This window comes from Hyla sarda, chromosome 4, assembly GCF_029499605.1.
Source record: "Hyla sarda isolate aHylSar1 chromosome 4, aHylSar1.hap1, whole genome shotgun sequence".
Lineage (NCBI taxonomy): Eukaryota > Metazoa > Chordata > Amphibia > Anura > Hylidae > Hyla > Hyla sarda.
The window spans coordinates 395437092-395453460 of record NC_079192.1 but is presented as its reverse complement, the minus strand read 5'-3'; the positions used below and the strand labels follow the sequence as shown (position 1 = coordinate 395453460).

At 43.4% G+C, this 16369-nt stretch overlaps 1 protein-coding gene across 3 annotated transcripts in view; it reads right to left on the bottom strand.

Annotated features, from left to right (window-relative positions):
• Positions 1-13614: 13614 nt before the first annotated feature.
• Positions 13615-16369, bottom strand: part of C4H12orf4 (chromosome 4 C12orf4 homolog) — a 72592-nt gene continuing 69837 nt past the window's right edge. For all 3 annotated transcript variants that reach the window (XM_056517237.1, XM_056517239.1, XM_056517238.1), the window contains one exon: positions 13615-13907. In XM_056517237.1, the coding sequence (XP_056373212.1) occupies positions 13815-13907 (93 nt within the window). In that variant the 3' untranslated portion in view covers positions 13615-13814. The remainder of the gene's footprint in view (positions 13908-16369) is intronic.

Below are 16369 nucleotides of genomic sequence, written 5' to 3'. Positions count from 1 at the left end.
TTTACAATATATCCTGATGCCATACAAGCAGCAGCAGTATACAGAAACAGCTGGAGAGGAGGTGCATAAATACTATATATATTCTGATCCCATACAGGTAGACACAAGTTAGAGCCGGGAAGAGAGAAGCATAACTAATGTATATCAAAATCCTATATAGGCAGTTGGAGTATAAAGATAGAGCTGGAGGGTATGTGTATATCTTCTATATAACCTGATCCTATAGAGATAGCAGCAGTAGTATACATCTAGAGCTGGAAGGGAGGTGTAAATATACTATATCCTAATCCCATTGAAACAGCAGCAGTATACAGATAGAGATGGAGGGGAGGTGCATAAATACTATATATATTCTGATCCCATACAGGCAGCAGTAGCATACAGCTAGAGCTGGAGGGGGAGATACATATCTACTATGTATATCATAATCCTATAGAGGCAGTAGTAGTATACAGATAGAGCTGTAGGGAAAGTGTATAACTAATATATATTATAATCCGATAGAGGCAATAGTAGTATACAGATAGAACTGGAGGAGAGGTGTATAACTACTATATATCTTGATCCCATAGAGATTTCAGCAGTATACAGAAAAGAGCTGGAGGGGAGGTATATAACTACTATCGATCGATCCTGAGTTCCTGCACTTTTTTCACAGCAGTAACACCATTCCCATTAGCAGGAGTTCTGCAGGACCAGCCCTTGAGTGGAAATCTTGACTGAGTTCCTGCACTTTTTTTCCCCAGGACTTGACCCCTGTTTATAACTACTATATATCCTGATCCTATAGAGATAGCAGCAGTATACAGATAGAGCTGGGAGGGGTCTGGTAGCTGAGAGAGTAGGGGCTATGCACTTCTATGAAGTCTGGGTGACTCTGTGACTAGTGTTTTACTACCAAGGTGCCTCCAGCTGTTGCAAAACTACAATTCCCAGCATGCCCGGACAGCCTTCACCCTGGTGGGGAAAAACTGCCTTAATAAGACATTACTGTAATGTTTCCCAACCAGGGTGCCTCCAGTTCGGCTGTCCGGGCATGCTGGGAGTTGTAGTTTTGCAACAGCTGGAGGCACCCTGGTTGGGAAACCCTGAATTCTCCCATACAGAATCTTCAGTACAAATGCCAGTAGCGGGGAATGGCGGCCCGTGTGGTAAGTTCGGCGAGCAGACTGTGTAGTTGCAGCTATGCACGTATACTCATTGGCTGACACCGTAAATATCCCAGACATATAAATCACTCGGCAAAAATCAACAAAAATTTTTTGTCTGTCAAGGAAACCCTTTATCTGGGGATCTTTTGGGCACAATAAGGATTTCCTGTAATGCTCATTAACCCTAGTGTTGGGATCTGAGCCGATGACCTTAGTGACAATAATGCACGCAGACTGAGGGACTCTAACTACCTGGAGAATGACCCCCAACTTCCGCTCCGCAACACCCATCAAGTACGGCGCAGCTAATAAAATCGTGACCTAAATACTTGAATTGTTTCCCAAGGGGTCATATGACAATGGGGCCGCGCCTGGTGGAGTCAGCTAAGTCCGGACCCATCTGGCTGAAGTAAAAAAAAAATATATATATATATATATATATCTCAAGGAATCCGGGAGCCTTTCATGCGCCGGCGCGCCGCATTTGGCGCGTATTGTGTCACACACAACACTGCCTGACTTGACAACAGGAAGTCATCGCTGCCTCATATGTGCCGGTTACTCAAAGTCCTTAAAGGGGTATTCCAGGAAAAAACTTTTTTTTTTATATATATATATATATCAACTGGCTCCAGAAAGTTAAAGGGGTATTCCAGGCAAAAACTGTTTTTTATATATATATCAACAGGCTCCGGAAAATTAAACAGATTTGTAAATTACTTCTATTAAAAAATCTTAATCCTTCCAATAGTTATTAGCTTCTGAAGTTGAGTTGCTGTTTTCTGTCTAACTGCTTTCTGATGACTCACGTCCCGGGAGCTGTCCAGCTCCTATGGGGATATTCTCCCATCATGCACAGCTCCCAGGACGTGACATCATCATTGAGCAGTTAGACAGAAAACTTCAGAAGCTAATAACTATTGGAAGGATTAAGATTTTTTAATAGAATTAATTTACAAATCTGTTTAACTTTCCGGAGCCAGTTGATATATATATATATATATATATATATATATATATATATATATATATATATAAAAAAGGTTTTGCCTGGAATACCCCTTTAAACAGATTTATAAATTACTTCTATTAAAAAATCTTAATCCTTCCTGTACTTATGAGCTTCTAAAGTTAAAGGGGTACTCCGGTGAAAACCTTTTTTTTTTTTTTTTTTTTTAAATCAACTGGCTCCCGAAAGTTAAACAAATTTGTAAATGACTTCTATTAAAACATCTTAATCCTTCCTGTACTTATTAGCTGCTGAATACTACAGCGGAAATTCTTTTCTTTTTGAAACACAGAGCTGTCTGCTGACATCATGAGCACAGTGCTCTCTGCTGACATCTCTGTCCATTTTAGGAACTGTCCAGAACAGAATATGTTTGCTATGGGGATTTCCTTTTACTCTGGACAGTTCCTAAAATGGACAGAGATGTCAGCAGAGAGCACTGTGCTCATGATGTCAGCAGAGAGCTCTGTGTTTCAAAAAGAAAAAAATTTCCGCTGTAGTATTCAGCAGCTAATAAGTACAGGAAGGATTAAGATTTTTTAATAGAAGTAATTTACAAATCTGTTTAACTTTCTGGCACCAGTTGATTTAAAAAAAAAAAGTTTTTCACCGAAGTACCCCTTTAAGATTGTTCTTTTCTGTCTAAGTGCTCTCTGATGACACCTGTCTCGGGAAACGCCCAGTTTAGAAGCAAATCCCAATAGCAAACCTCTTCTAAACTGGGCGTTTCCCGAGACACGTGTCATCAGAGAGCACTTAGACAGAAAAGAACAACCTTAACTTCAGAAGCTCATAAGTACTGAAAGGATTAAGATTTTTTAATAGAAGTAATTTACAAATCTGTTTAACTTTCTGGAGCCAGTTGATCTATATAAAAAAGTTTTTTTTCCTGGAATACCCCTTTAAAGGCGGAAATAACCTCCATTGTAAAGTAGCATCCGCGTGATTCTTTTCGATAGTATTTACATCCGTTAACATTATGGCGTTCCCTATATATGAAATACCATGTATATACAGGGGCCAGGCACGGGGCAATTAGTACTCCGACGCAAGGTTACGCGAAAACTGACTTTACTGAGGCAGGATAGATGATAAAATCCATTACAGCTCAGATTGCTATAAAGAGAAGTGCTGAAACTGGCTCAACCTCGGGTGGTGTACAGGTTAACCACGCCCTGGCATCACGAAAAGGTTAATTGCACATAACCTTCACCCGACACCACTTAAATATAATTGTATCCATTTCCCAGCTAGACGAAGGACAAGCTATATACAGTGATCCCTCAACTTACAATGGCCTCAACATACAATAGTTTCAACATACAATGGTCTTTTCTGGATCATTGTAACTTGAAACCAGACTCAACTTACAATGGCCTCAACATACAATAGTTTCATCATACGATGGTCTTTTCGGGACCATTGTAACTTGAAACCAGACTCAACATACAATGCGACGGAATCTGCAAAACGTGTCAATGGCTGGAAGAACCGACCAATCAGAATGGACATTTCACTGGTAAAACCCCTGTATTCCTAAAGTGCATGCACTGACTGGTGTCTGGTAGCGCCTCCTACAGTACAGGGAGGTATTACATGTTCTGTACTCTTTACCTGTACCAGGGTTACCTGCTCCTTTTGACACCAGGTGAGGGCGGCTCCATTTTACTTTTTTTTAGGACACTGTGTACTGTACATGACCCTGAAGAAGCTCCTGTCCTCTACATAGACCAGTGTTTCCCAACGAGGGTGCCTCCAGCTGTTGAAAAACTACAACTCCCAGCATGCCCGGACAGCCTTTGGCTGTCCGGGCATGCTGGGAGTTGTAGTTTTGCAACAGCTGGAGGCACCCTCGTTGGGAAACACCAAAATAGACAGTGATTACAGCTCCCGGCAGATCTTTATTACTTTTATATGTAAGGATTTGCTTTATCTATATTAGTTATCTACTTCTTTTTCATTAATCCTCACTTTTTCCTATTTTTGGATGATATTTTGGTGGCTTCAGAACCAATTACCAGGTTTCCATAGTTTTGGTCTCAACATACAATGGTTTCAACTTACAATGGTCGTCCTGGAACCGATTAATATTGTAACTTGAGGGACCACTGTACTGGTTAGCAACCTAAAAAGTGTTCACAAAGTATAAGAGAAAGTTCTAGAACATCCTATAGAACATTACAATCCCTTTGAGGGATACCAAAGTACATGGGAAGAGGCTCCACTGCTGCTCACCCAGGACCTGGTTTTATGCCGAAATCTGCAAAAAAAAACAAAACTCATTTATTTCTTCAGTCCACCCAACCTCCTCATAGGAGAGACCTTCCCATGAGCCAACTGGAATCTCCTGAAGGATGTTACGTGGGGTGCGTCAGACATGTCACCCCAGCCGGAACCAAACTGCGCCTCCAGGACACCCCACCATGGCGGACGTCCCCCAAATACATGTGTGGGATCACGTACCCACCGCATAGATGGGCCATGTCAAATATTGTGTTCTTTGAAGGGGTTTTCCTATTTCATACCTCTAGGACAGTGCTCTCTAAACTGTGGACCTCCAGATGTTGCAAAACTACAACTCCCATTATGCCCGATCAGCTGCCCGTGCATGCTAGGAGTTAAAGTTTTGCAACATCAGGAGGTCTACAGTTTGAAGACCACTGTTCTGGGATATGTCATGGCTCTACACCCCCCCTCTTTAATACACATCCCCTGTCTCTCCATTTCACACCCTAACTCATCATTACACCCCCCTGCTTCTCCATTACACACCCTTGCCTCTTCATAATGCACCCCGTCTCTTCATTACACCCCCCCCCCGTCTCTCTATAACACCCTTCATTACACCCCTGTCCCCCCTCAATTCTTCATTACATTCTCTGCCTGAGTCATTTTCAGAAGGACGTTATTATTGATGAATCTACGTACTTTACTGTGACGTCACTGTGCATATTAACCCTATACTGTGACGTCACTATGTGTGTATTATCCCTGTACTGTGACATCACTGTGTATATTATCCCTGTACTGTGACATCACTGTGTATATTATCCCTGTACTGTGACATCACTATGTATTATCCCTGTACTGTGACATCACTGTGTATATTATCCCTGTACTGTGACATCACTGTGTGTATTATCCCTGTACTGTGACATCACTGTGTATATTATCCCTGTACTGTGACATCACTGTGTATATTATCCCTGTACTGTGACATCACTGTGTATATCATCTCTGTACTGTGACATCACTGTGTATATCATCTCTGTACTGTGACATCACTGTGTGTATTATCCCAGTACTGTGACATCACTGTGTATATTATCCCTGTACTGTGACATCACTGTGTATATTATCCTTGTACTGTGACATCACTGTGTATATTATCCCTGTACTGTGACATCACTGTGTGTATTATCCCTGTACTGTGACATCACTGTGTGTATTATCCCTGTACTGTGACATCACTGTGTGTATTATCTCTGTACTGTGACATCACTGTGTATATTATCCCTGTAATGTGACATCACTGTGTGTATTATCCCTGCACTGTGACATCACTGTGTGTATTATCCCTGTACTGTGACGTCACTATGTGTGTATTATCCCTGTACTGTGACATCACTGTGTGTATTATCCCTGTACTGTGACATCACTGTGTGTACTATCCCTGTACTGTGACATCACTGTGTGTATTACCTCTGTACTGTGACATCACTGTGTGTATTACCTCTGTACTGTGACATCACTGTGTATTATCCCTGTACTGTGACATCACTGTGTATTATCCCTGTACTGTGAGATCACTGTGTATTATCCCTGTACTGTGACATCACTGTGTGTATTATCCCTGTACTGTGACATCACTGTGTGTATTATCCCTGTACTGTGACATCACTGTGTGTATTATCCCTGTACTGTGACATCACTGTGTATTATACCTGTACTGTGACATCACTGTGTGCATTATCCCTGTACTGTGACATCCCTGTGTATTATCCCTGTACTGTGACATCACTGTGTGTATTATCCCTGTACTGTGACATCACTGTGTGTATTATCCCTGTACTGTGACATCACTGTGTATATTATCCCTGTACTGTGACATCACTGTGTATTATCCCTGTACTGTGACATCACTGTGTGTATTATCCCTGTACTGTGACATCACTGTGTGTATTATCTCTGTACTGTGACATCACTGTGTATATTATCCCTGTACTGTGACATCACTGTGTGTATTATCCCTGTACTGTGACATCACTGTGTGTATTATCCCTGTACTGTGACATCACTGTGTGTATTATCCCTGTACTGTGACATCACTGTATATTATCCCTGTACTGTGACATCACTGGGTGTATTATCCCTGTACTGTGACATCACTGTGTATTATCCCTGTACTGTGACATCACTGTGTGTATTATCCCTGTACTGTGACATCACTGTATATTATCCCTGTACTGTGACATCACTGGGTGTATTATCCCTATACTGTGACATCACTGTGTGTATTATCCCTGTACTGTGACATCACTGTGTGTATTATCAATGTACCGTGACATCACTGTGTACATCAGCCGATGGCTGTCCGGGCATGCTGGAAGTTGTGTTTTGCAACAGCTGGAGGCACCTAGTTTGGTAAACACTGGTCTAGGCTGTTGCCTGGTGTATCAGGATACATGACACTATATCTGTATTTCTCATTCGGCCTCTCTGGACCCTTTTTAGGGCTTTAGAGGATGATGAGATATGACCAGATCGTATTTCCCGGGGAGGGGGTAACACCGGGGCATTTGCTCCTTTCATGTAAAGCTGCCATTCACAGCTCCGGGCAGCGCCACATTCATCCCCCTCAGAGTGATGTCCTTAATCTGTCACTTTTCGGTCAATTTACCGCACACTGCAGCCTCCAGGGGAGCCAATCAGAGCGCCCGGCTGCAGATCAGCCGACAATAGGCGCTCCTGAAAAGAAGTGCGAAGAATTGGGCTTTTAGGGGAAAATCAGCGGGGGAGCTCGGAGCGCCAAAGAAATTTACATTTTTTAGACATAATCCTTTTCAGATTTTTTTCTTCTTCTCCTGCATCTCATAAATGTGCGTGTCAGATTAACTGGTGAATGGTGGAGGTTAGATCGGCGGCCACCGGGATATGTGGATGACATCATCACTCGCCATTAAAGGATATTCTCACGTTTTTTTTGTTTCTTCTTTAAAGACATATAAAAGTGTTGGACAGGATTCGAAAACATGACTGCTTTCTTCTGGAAACAGCGCCCACACCTGTCTATGGGTTGTGTGTGGTACTGCAGCTCAGCTCCATTGAGGTGAATAGGCCTTAAAGGGGTACTCCGGTGAAAACCTTTTTTCTTTTAAATCAACTGGCGGCAGAAAGTTAAACATATTTGTAAATTACTTCTATTAAAAAATATTTATCCTTCCTGTACTTATTAGCTGCTGAATACTACAGAGGAAATTATTTTCTTTTTGGAATGCTCTCTGATGACATCACGACCACACTTCTCTCTGCTGACATTATTATAATAATAATAACGCTTTATTTATTGTTGTCCTTAGTGGGATTTGAACCCAAGTCCCCAGCACTGCAAGGCAGCAGTGCTAACCACTGAGCCACCATGCTGCCCTCAGCATACCTCTGCTATGCATGGTTGCTAAAATGGACAGAGATGTCAGTAGAGAGCACTGTGTTCGTGAGGTCATCAGAGTTCCAAAAAGAAAGGAATTTCCTCTGTAGCATTCAGCAGCTAATAAGTACTGGAAGGATTAAGATTTTTTAATAGAAGTAATTTACAAGTATGTTTAACTTTCTGCCACCAGTTGATTTAAAAGAAAAAAGGTTTTCACCGGAGTACCCCTTTAACTGCAAAACCACACACAACCTGAGGGTGGTACTGTTTTTGGAAGGAAGCAGCCATGTGTTTTCTAGTTCAGTTGTTTTGTTGGCCATGTATGGGGCAGCGTCGCAGCAATACCGCCACAATTTTCCGTAATCGCTGTAAAAATGACACCATTTTACCGCTCCGCTCTATTAAAGGGGTATTCCAGGAAAAGAAAAAAAAAATTATATTAACAGGCTCCAGAAAGTTAAACAGATTTGTAAATTACTTCTATTAAAAAATCTTAATCCTTCCAATAATTATGAGCTGCTGAAGTTGAGTTGTTCTCTTCTGTCTGGCAACAGTGCTCTCTGCTTACATCTCTGCTTGTCTCAGGAACTGCACAGAGTAGAAGAGGTTTGCTATGGGGATTCTGGACAGTTCCCGAGACACGTGTCATCAGAGAGCACTTAGACATAAAAGAACAACTCAACTTCAGCAGCTCATAAGTACTGAAAGGATTAAGATTTTTTTTAATAGAAGTAATTTACAAATCTGTTTAACTTTCTGGAGCCAGTTTATATATATATATATATATATATATATATATAAAAAAAAGTTTTTTCCTGGATAACCCCATTAAGGTGAACGAGTTGCAATACTAGATGCAACCTGTGGAGAGGGGAGGTGCTGTTTATGGAAGAAAGCAGCCAAGTGTTTTCTAATCCAATAGTTTGGTTTAAAGGAGATATCCAGTGGTGAAAAACGTATCCCCTATTCTAAGGTTAGGGGATAAGTTTCAGATCGCGGGGGGTCCGACTGCTGGGGCCGCCCACGATCTCCTGTACAGGGCCCCGGCAGCCCACGGGAAGGGGACGTGTTGACCACCGTACGAAGCAGCGGGTGACACGCCCCCTCAATACAACTCTATGGCAGAGCCCCCTCCCATAGACATGAATTGAGGGGGCGTGGCTTCATGTCACAAGGAGTGTGGCCATGATGTCACGACCACTACCGCAGGAACCCAGCGTTTGTTTAGATCGTGGGGGCCCCCAGCAGCAGGACCCCCGTGATCAGACATTTCATCCCCTATCCTTTGGATAGGAGATAAGATGTCTAGCAGTGGAGTACCCCTTTAACTACTTATATTCCCCCTACCTTCCTGCCAAACTGGATTTACAACAGCATAGCTTTCTAAGATGCTGTAAACTCGAATTAGCAGAAGTTATTTCTGGAATGGCAATAGTTAAAAGTGGGTTATCCAGGATTAGAAAAACTGCTGATTTCTTTAAAAAAAAAAAAACAGCGCCACAACTGTCCTCAGGTTGTGTGTGGTATTGCAGCTCGGTTCCATTGAACTGGATTGTAATACCATACACATCCTGAGGACAGGGCTGGTGCTGTTTTTGGAAAAACAAAAATAGTTCTGGATAAACATGGGTACAATACGTCTGGCAGAATGAGGCTTCGTATCAAAACCTGTGCAGAGGAAAAGCTGGCCAGTTGCCCATAGCAACCAATCAGATCGCTTTTTACATAAAAAAAAAAAAGACCTCCGAAAGATAAAAGAAGCGATCTGATTTGTCGCTATGGGCAACTGCACCACTTTTCCTTTGCACAGGTTTTAATAACCCTCCCCCCCCCCATTAAATCAGGTATATGTTGCTTCAATGCGTTAAGAATTTAAGGGGAGGTAGGAGATTTTCAACAAAAGTGCCCCCCCCCCCCCCTACACAGGCTGTGTCCGGTATTGCAGCCCAAAGTTGTGTACATTTGAATTCTGGATTTTATTTGCTAAATAAATAAATAAAAAGTTTATTTTTGTCTTTTTTTTAATGGGATTTTTCCTCTTCAGTTTATATTTGAATTCTGGATTTTATTTGTAACTATTAAAAACAAAATAAAATAAAAAATAAATAAAACAAACAAAATAAAAATAAATAGTTTCTTTTTTTCTTTTTTTTAATGGGTTTGCTCATCTTCAGTTTGCATTTGAATTCTGGATTTTATTAGCAAAAATTAAATAAATAAAAAGTTTATTTTTGTCTTTTTTTTATGGGATTGTTCTTCTTCCGTTTATATTTCAATTCTGGATTTTATTTGAAACTATTAGGGTGCATTCCCACCTGGCGTATTTTGCTGCTGCGTATTTTCCTACCCATTGACTTCAATAGGAAAATAAAATACGCAGCAGCAAATACGCCAGGTGGGAACGTACCCTTAAAAACAAAATAAAATAAATAAATAAATAAATCAAACAAAATAAAAATAAATAGTTTATTTTTGTCTTTTTTTTTTTAATGGGTTTGTTCATCTTCAGTTTGCATTTGAATTCTGGATTTTATTAGCAAAAATTAAATAAATAAAAAGTTTATTTTTGTATTTTTTTATGGGATTGTTACTCTTAAGTTTAGATTTTAATTCTGAATTGTATATGAAACTATTAAAAACAAAATAAAAAAATACAATAAATAAAACAAAACAAATTAAATAAAAATAAATAAATAGTTAATTTTTGTCTTTTTTTTATGGGATTGTTCCTCTTCGGTTTATATTTGAATTCTGGATTTTATTTGAAATTTTTATTAAACAACAAAATAAAATAAAAAATAAATAAAACAAACAAATAAAATAAAAATAAATACTAAATTTTTGAATGGGTTTGTTCATCTTCAGTTTGCATTCGAATTCTGGATTTTATTAGCAAAAATTAAATAAATACATATATATATATATATATATATATATATATAATTTTTTTGTGTTTTTAGAATAGTTTTTTGCTTTCTTTGAATAATAAAAAAAAAAGATATAATCACAAGTGAAAACTTGCGGCGTAGTGAGCGTATGTAGATGAGAGGGGCCGCACTCCCCCCATGGAGTCTCTTCCTTTGTCACACCGGGCATCCTATAGTCTCATCTATAAATATTCTGCAGGGGGGTGGATACAGCCGCCGGTCACTAGAGCCATATATCACAGTCGGATATAAATGCTTCTGGTTGAAGGGACCGATTTAGCATCCCATAATTCTTATTTACCCACAGAACCAAGATTGGAAGAGCGCAGGCAAAATCTATGAAAATATCAATTTCCCTTCCTTAAATACACTTTCTAAAAAACAAAGAAGAAGAAAAAAAAAAACATGATTCCGAAGACAAAGATAGAAGGAGGGCGGAGTTACGTACGATATGCGGACATTTCCTGTGTTATACGTCTGTAGTGATATTCTAAGTAGATGGGAGGGGATCGGCACCAAGGGTCAAGGAGAACACACGATGGGGGCGTCTAGGGCACCATGAGACTTGTAGTTGTGTAACAGCTGGACAGACACAGGTTGGGGAACTCTGTCGTATTGTGCGCAATAGCGATTTCTCAACTGCATTTCTGTGACGTATTCTCGTCTCGTTGTTGTAGAAAAGCGCAGGATAAAAAGAAGTATCGCAAATACAGAAGAAGTTTTTTTGCTTGAGTGTCAACCCAACTAAAATGAATAGAACCTTCTGGAAAGGATAAACGACTACTTTGTAAAAATCACAACAACAAAAAAAAAAAAAAAAATTCAAAATAAAAACAACTGGTGAGGCTGGGAGAAGTCACAGGGAACCACCCAAGGATTCATGGTCCAGGCAGCTTGATAGTGATGGCATGCACATTAGATTAAAGGGGTATTCTGGTATCAACCCCAATATATATAACTTATTAATACAGTGTTATCACAAATTGTACTGGCTTCAGCATGATTCACCCCTGACCGGAAGTTGTGTAGTCCTTTCACTGTCAATGCGGTGTTGTCTCAACAGCTCCCAGGCTCCTCCTGAGACAAAGCATCACCTATGCTGTCTTAGGAGGCTTGGCTGGATCTTGTTTCTGGACTCTAGTCCCTCCCCCTGAGTGATGTCATCAGCTCTGACCATACCCCACAGCTACATCACCATCTCCCTGTCATATAGACATATATCTCTATTGAGACATTTAGGGAGCATGCCGCCTAATGCTGAAAAATGCCACAGGCAGAGGAGCAGACAGGTAATGATTACAGCAGGTGCTGCAGATTTACTGACTGTGTGATAGCCTGCTGTAAAATGAGATGTTGTGCAAAGGGGAGTAGAAAAGGTGGGAGGACAGCGATGAAGAGCTGAGCCTGGAAAAACAGGGCTAATAAATGCAAAACAACTGTATTTTTTGGAGGTTTTCGAACTGGGCAGACAGGAAAGCAATGCTACATGCGTCTGCAGCATTTTATATTATTTCGTACCTGATGTTGGAGTTCCCCTTTCACATCAGCCAAACCTGTTGAAATTGACAAGACTGGATGACTATAAAGCCTGTGGGGGACATTTTGCTTCTCCGCGACTGTTAGAAGTCAAGGGGAGACAAGCCGCTGATCAACATGTCTGTCAGCATCTTACTCTGGATCCCCACCCAGAACACATGCACGCTCAGCTGAGCACAGCGTGCATGCATATACGTGGGTTGGGAGGAATAGTTTATTCGTCTGACAGCTATCAGAAGTGTATGGCCAGCTCTATAGTGCAGGTGGGCTGCTATAACCAGTTTCTGGTATTTCTTTATGCCACCCAATTCTGAGACATTAGGGCCTTGTACTTATTTTTACGCCACTTTCTCAGCGGCCATGACCCTCAAAAATAGTCCCCGCTTGTTACATTGTGGTACCCCCTTTCCAATAGGGATACTAGTACAAACTAGTACAGAACCGCTCTTGACTTCAGGCTCCGTCTGGAATTCCCAATGTAATGTGAATCTGACTGAGCTGCAATACCAGGCACAGCCACACGCAAAAGGGTGGTGCTGTTTCTGGCACACTATAAGACTGGTAAACTGGCACAAGGCTCGGGAACCCTGTATTAACACGAGCAAAAAGATACCTTTAGAGCAACTCTCCGCCCCTAGACATCTTATCCCCTATACAAAGGATTGGGGATAAGATGTCCGATAGTGGGGACCCCCGCGATCTCCCTGCTGCACCCGGCGTTCGTTTTGCGCATCGGATGAAACGACGAATGCTCGTGACGTCACAGCCGTGCCTCACTTGTGACTTCACGGTCAGGCCCCCTCAATGCAAGTCTATGGGAGAGGGCGTGACGTCCGTCACGCCCTCTCCCATAGACTTGCATTGAGGGGGGCGTAGCGTCACGAGCCTCCGCCCCGCATCGGCAGTCATCCGGCACGGAGCGAAGTTCACTGGATGTCTGGGGTGCAGCAGCTGAGATCGCGGCGGGACCCCCACGATCAGACATCTTATCCCCTATTCTTTGGATAGGGTATAAGATATCTAGGGGTGGAGTACCCCTTTAAGGGGGAACCCTACTGATGAAAACAATTAAGTAATTTTAAAATGGAGTGGTGATCGAGCATGTGCGCTATGGGATCCAGTCCCTTAGACTTTGAATAGAGCGGCAGCGTGCATGCCTGACCGCCATTCAACTCAATAATGAAACGTCTGTTTCCATCATTGGTTGGGGTCTCCATGATGGGACCCCTAGAAATCTATCTGAAACTACAACTCTCAAGAATAATTTCAGGTCATCATTGTAATGGAATGTTTATTAGTATCCTATATCTTCATACACATGTAGACCCCCCCCCCCTCCCCCCAGTGCCCTAATACTATGCCCACATTGGCAACTGTTCAAGTCCAGAACCCCTTTTGGGTTTCCTGTATTTTCCAATATTCCTATGCCCCAGGAACCTGTCATATCCATAGGTCACTCCAATGACCGCATTGTTCTTACTCCAAAATGGCGGCTTTAAAGATAGTCCTTAGCATTTCACTGAGACGTCTTGCCCACAGCCTCAGCGTTTTGAAGTCAGGGTGAGTGTGGAGGAGACTCTGAAGATCTGAGGAAGCATGTTACTCAGCTGGTAGAACATTTCTTCTGAGATGTTCTGTGAATAGAGAAGCCGAGAGAATCATCAATAATAACAAATAATAAGGACGTGTGATATCATGGAGGTCCAGTCTTGAGCTCGCAGAAATGTTATATTGTCGCCAAACTAAACATTGAATGATTTTTTATTTTTAATAATTTTTTTATACTGCAGTTCTCCTAGTTCAGGCTGGCTGCGGAGTACAAGCAGAAGCCCACCAAACATTCACGTAAAAATTGGCTTTAATAGCTATGAAAATCTTTGACATCGGATTCTGCTATGGATTCTCTCTCTCTCTACACTGTGGCTGCCTGTGTATATGAGACCTCTGCCCCTCACTCTGCAGCTTCTGTCATGGGTTCTCTCCTCTCTCTACAATCTGGCTGCCTGTGTATATGAGACCTCTGCCCCTCACTCTGCAGCTTCTGCCATGGGTTCTCTCCTCTCTCTACAATCTGGCTGCCTGTGTATATGAGACCTCTGCCCCTCACTCTGCAGCTTCTGCCATGGGTTCTCTCCTCTCTCTACAATCTGGCTGCCTGTGTACAGGAGATCTCGCACCCTGCAGCTTCTGCCATGGGTTCTCTCCTCTCTCTACACCAGTGGTTCTTAACCTGGGTTCGATCGAAAACCAGGGGTTCGGTGAGTCAGTCTTGCGGGTTCGGCGGAGGTCAAGACACACACCCGACTCCAGGCCCATCGCAACAGGACAGGCAAACCAAGCAATTGCTTGGGGCCCTGAGCTGGCCAGGGGCCCCGAGCAGAGCTGGTGTTTGCCCGTTCTGTAGCGAAGGGGCAATTCCCCCCCACCATAACTATTAACTCCTTGCGGCCCGCGTTAAGTTTAAAAACGCACGGGCCGCCGGGAGATAGCGCACGCCGGGATGTCACTGACGACCCGTGCGTGCGCCCATGGAAACTAAGGCGCCGAGGACCGGAGGATCGAGAAGGAGGAAGACGCGCACTGGCCAGCTTGGTAAGTGACCAGCGGCATGTCATCTTCAGTGCTTCGACCACCGGTCCCGAGACCTACTGCTATAGCTGGAGCAGTGGTCGGAGCACTGAAGTGGGCAGTACACAGGTATACAGCCTCCAACCATACACTGTATATGGCTGGAGGCTGTATGTCTGTGGGGGAACACTGCCTGCCTAATGTGGGGGGACACTGCCTGCCTAATCTGGGGGAACACTGCCTGCGCCTAATGTGTGGGGGAACACTGCCTGCGCCTAATGTGTGGGGGAACACTGCCTGCGCCTAATGTGTGGGGGAACACTGCCTGCGCCTAATGTGTGGGGGAACACTGCCTGCGCCTAATGTGTGGGGGAACACTGCCTGCGCCTAATGTGTGGGGGAACACTGCCTGCCTAATGTGGGGGAACACTGCCTGCCTAATGTGGGGGAACACTGCCTGCGCCTAATGTGTGGGGGAACATTGCTTGCACCTAATGTGTGGGGGAACACTGCCTGCGCCTAATGTGTCTTAATGGCTTTGTTCATTTTGTGCACCTATGTATAAATATATACTTAAATATATACCTCCTATGTTTTGAATTTGAAAAAATCATATTTTATTTTTCCAATTAAGAGGGGTTCGGTGAATGCGCATATAAGTGGGGTTCAGTACCTCCAACAAGGTTAAGAACCATTGGTCTACACTGTGGCTGCCTGTGTACATGAGATCTCGCACCCTGCAGCTTCTGCCATGGGTTCTCTCCTCTCTCTACACCAGTGGTTCTTAACCTGGGTTCGATGATCGAAAACCAGGGGTTCGGTGAGTCAGTCTCGCGGGTTCGGCGGAGGTCAAGACACACACCCGACTCCAGGCCCATCGCAACAGGACAGGCAAACCAAGCAATTGCTTGGTGCCCTGAGCTGGCCCGGGGCCCCGAGCAGAGCTGATGTTTGCCCGTTCTGTAGCGACGGGGCAATTCCCCCCCACCATAACTATTAACTCCTTGCGGCCCGCGTTAAGTTTAAAAACGCACGGGCCGCCGGGAGATAGCGCACGCCGGGATGTCACTGACGACCCGTGCGTGCGCCCATGGAAACTAAGGCGCCGAGGACCGGAGGATCGAGAAGGAGGAAGACGCGCGCTGGCCAGCTTGGTAAGTGACCAGCGGCATGTCATCTTCAGTGCTCCGACCACCGGTCCCGAGACCTACTGCTATAGCTGGAGCAGTGGTCGGAGCACTGAAGTGGGCAGTACACAGGTATACAGCCTCCAACCATACACTGTATATGGCTGGAGGCTGTATGTCTGTGGGGGAACACTGCCTACCTAATGTGGGGGGACACTGCCTGCCTAATCTGGGGGAACACTGCCTGCGCCTAATGTGTGGGGGAACACTGCCTGCGCCTAATGTGTGGGGGGAACACTGCCTGCGCCTAATGTGTGGGGGAACACTGCCTGTGCCTAATGTGTGGGGGAACACTGCCTGCGCCTAATGTGTGGGGGAACACTGCCTGCCTAATCTGGGGG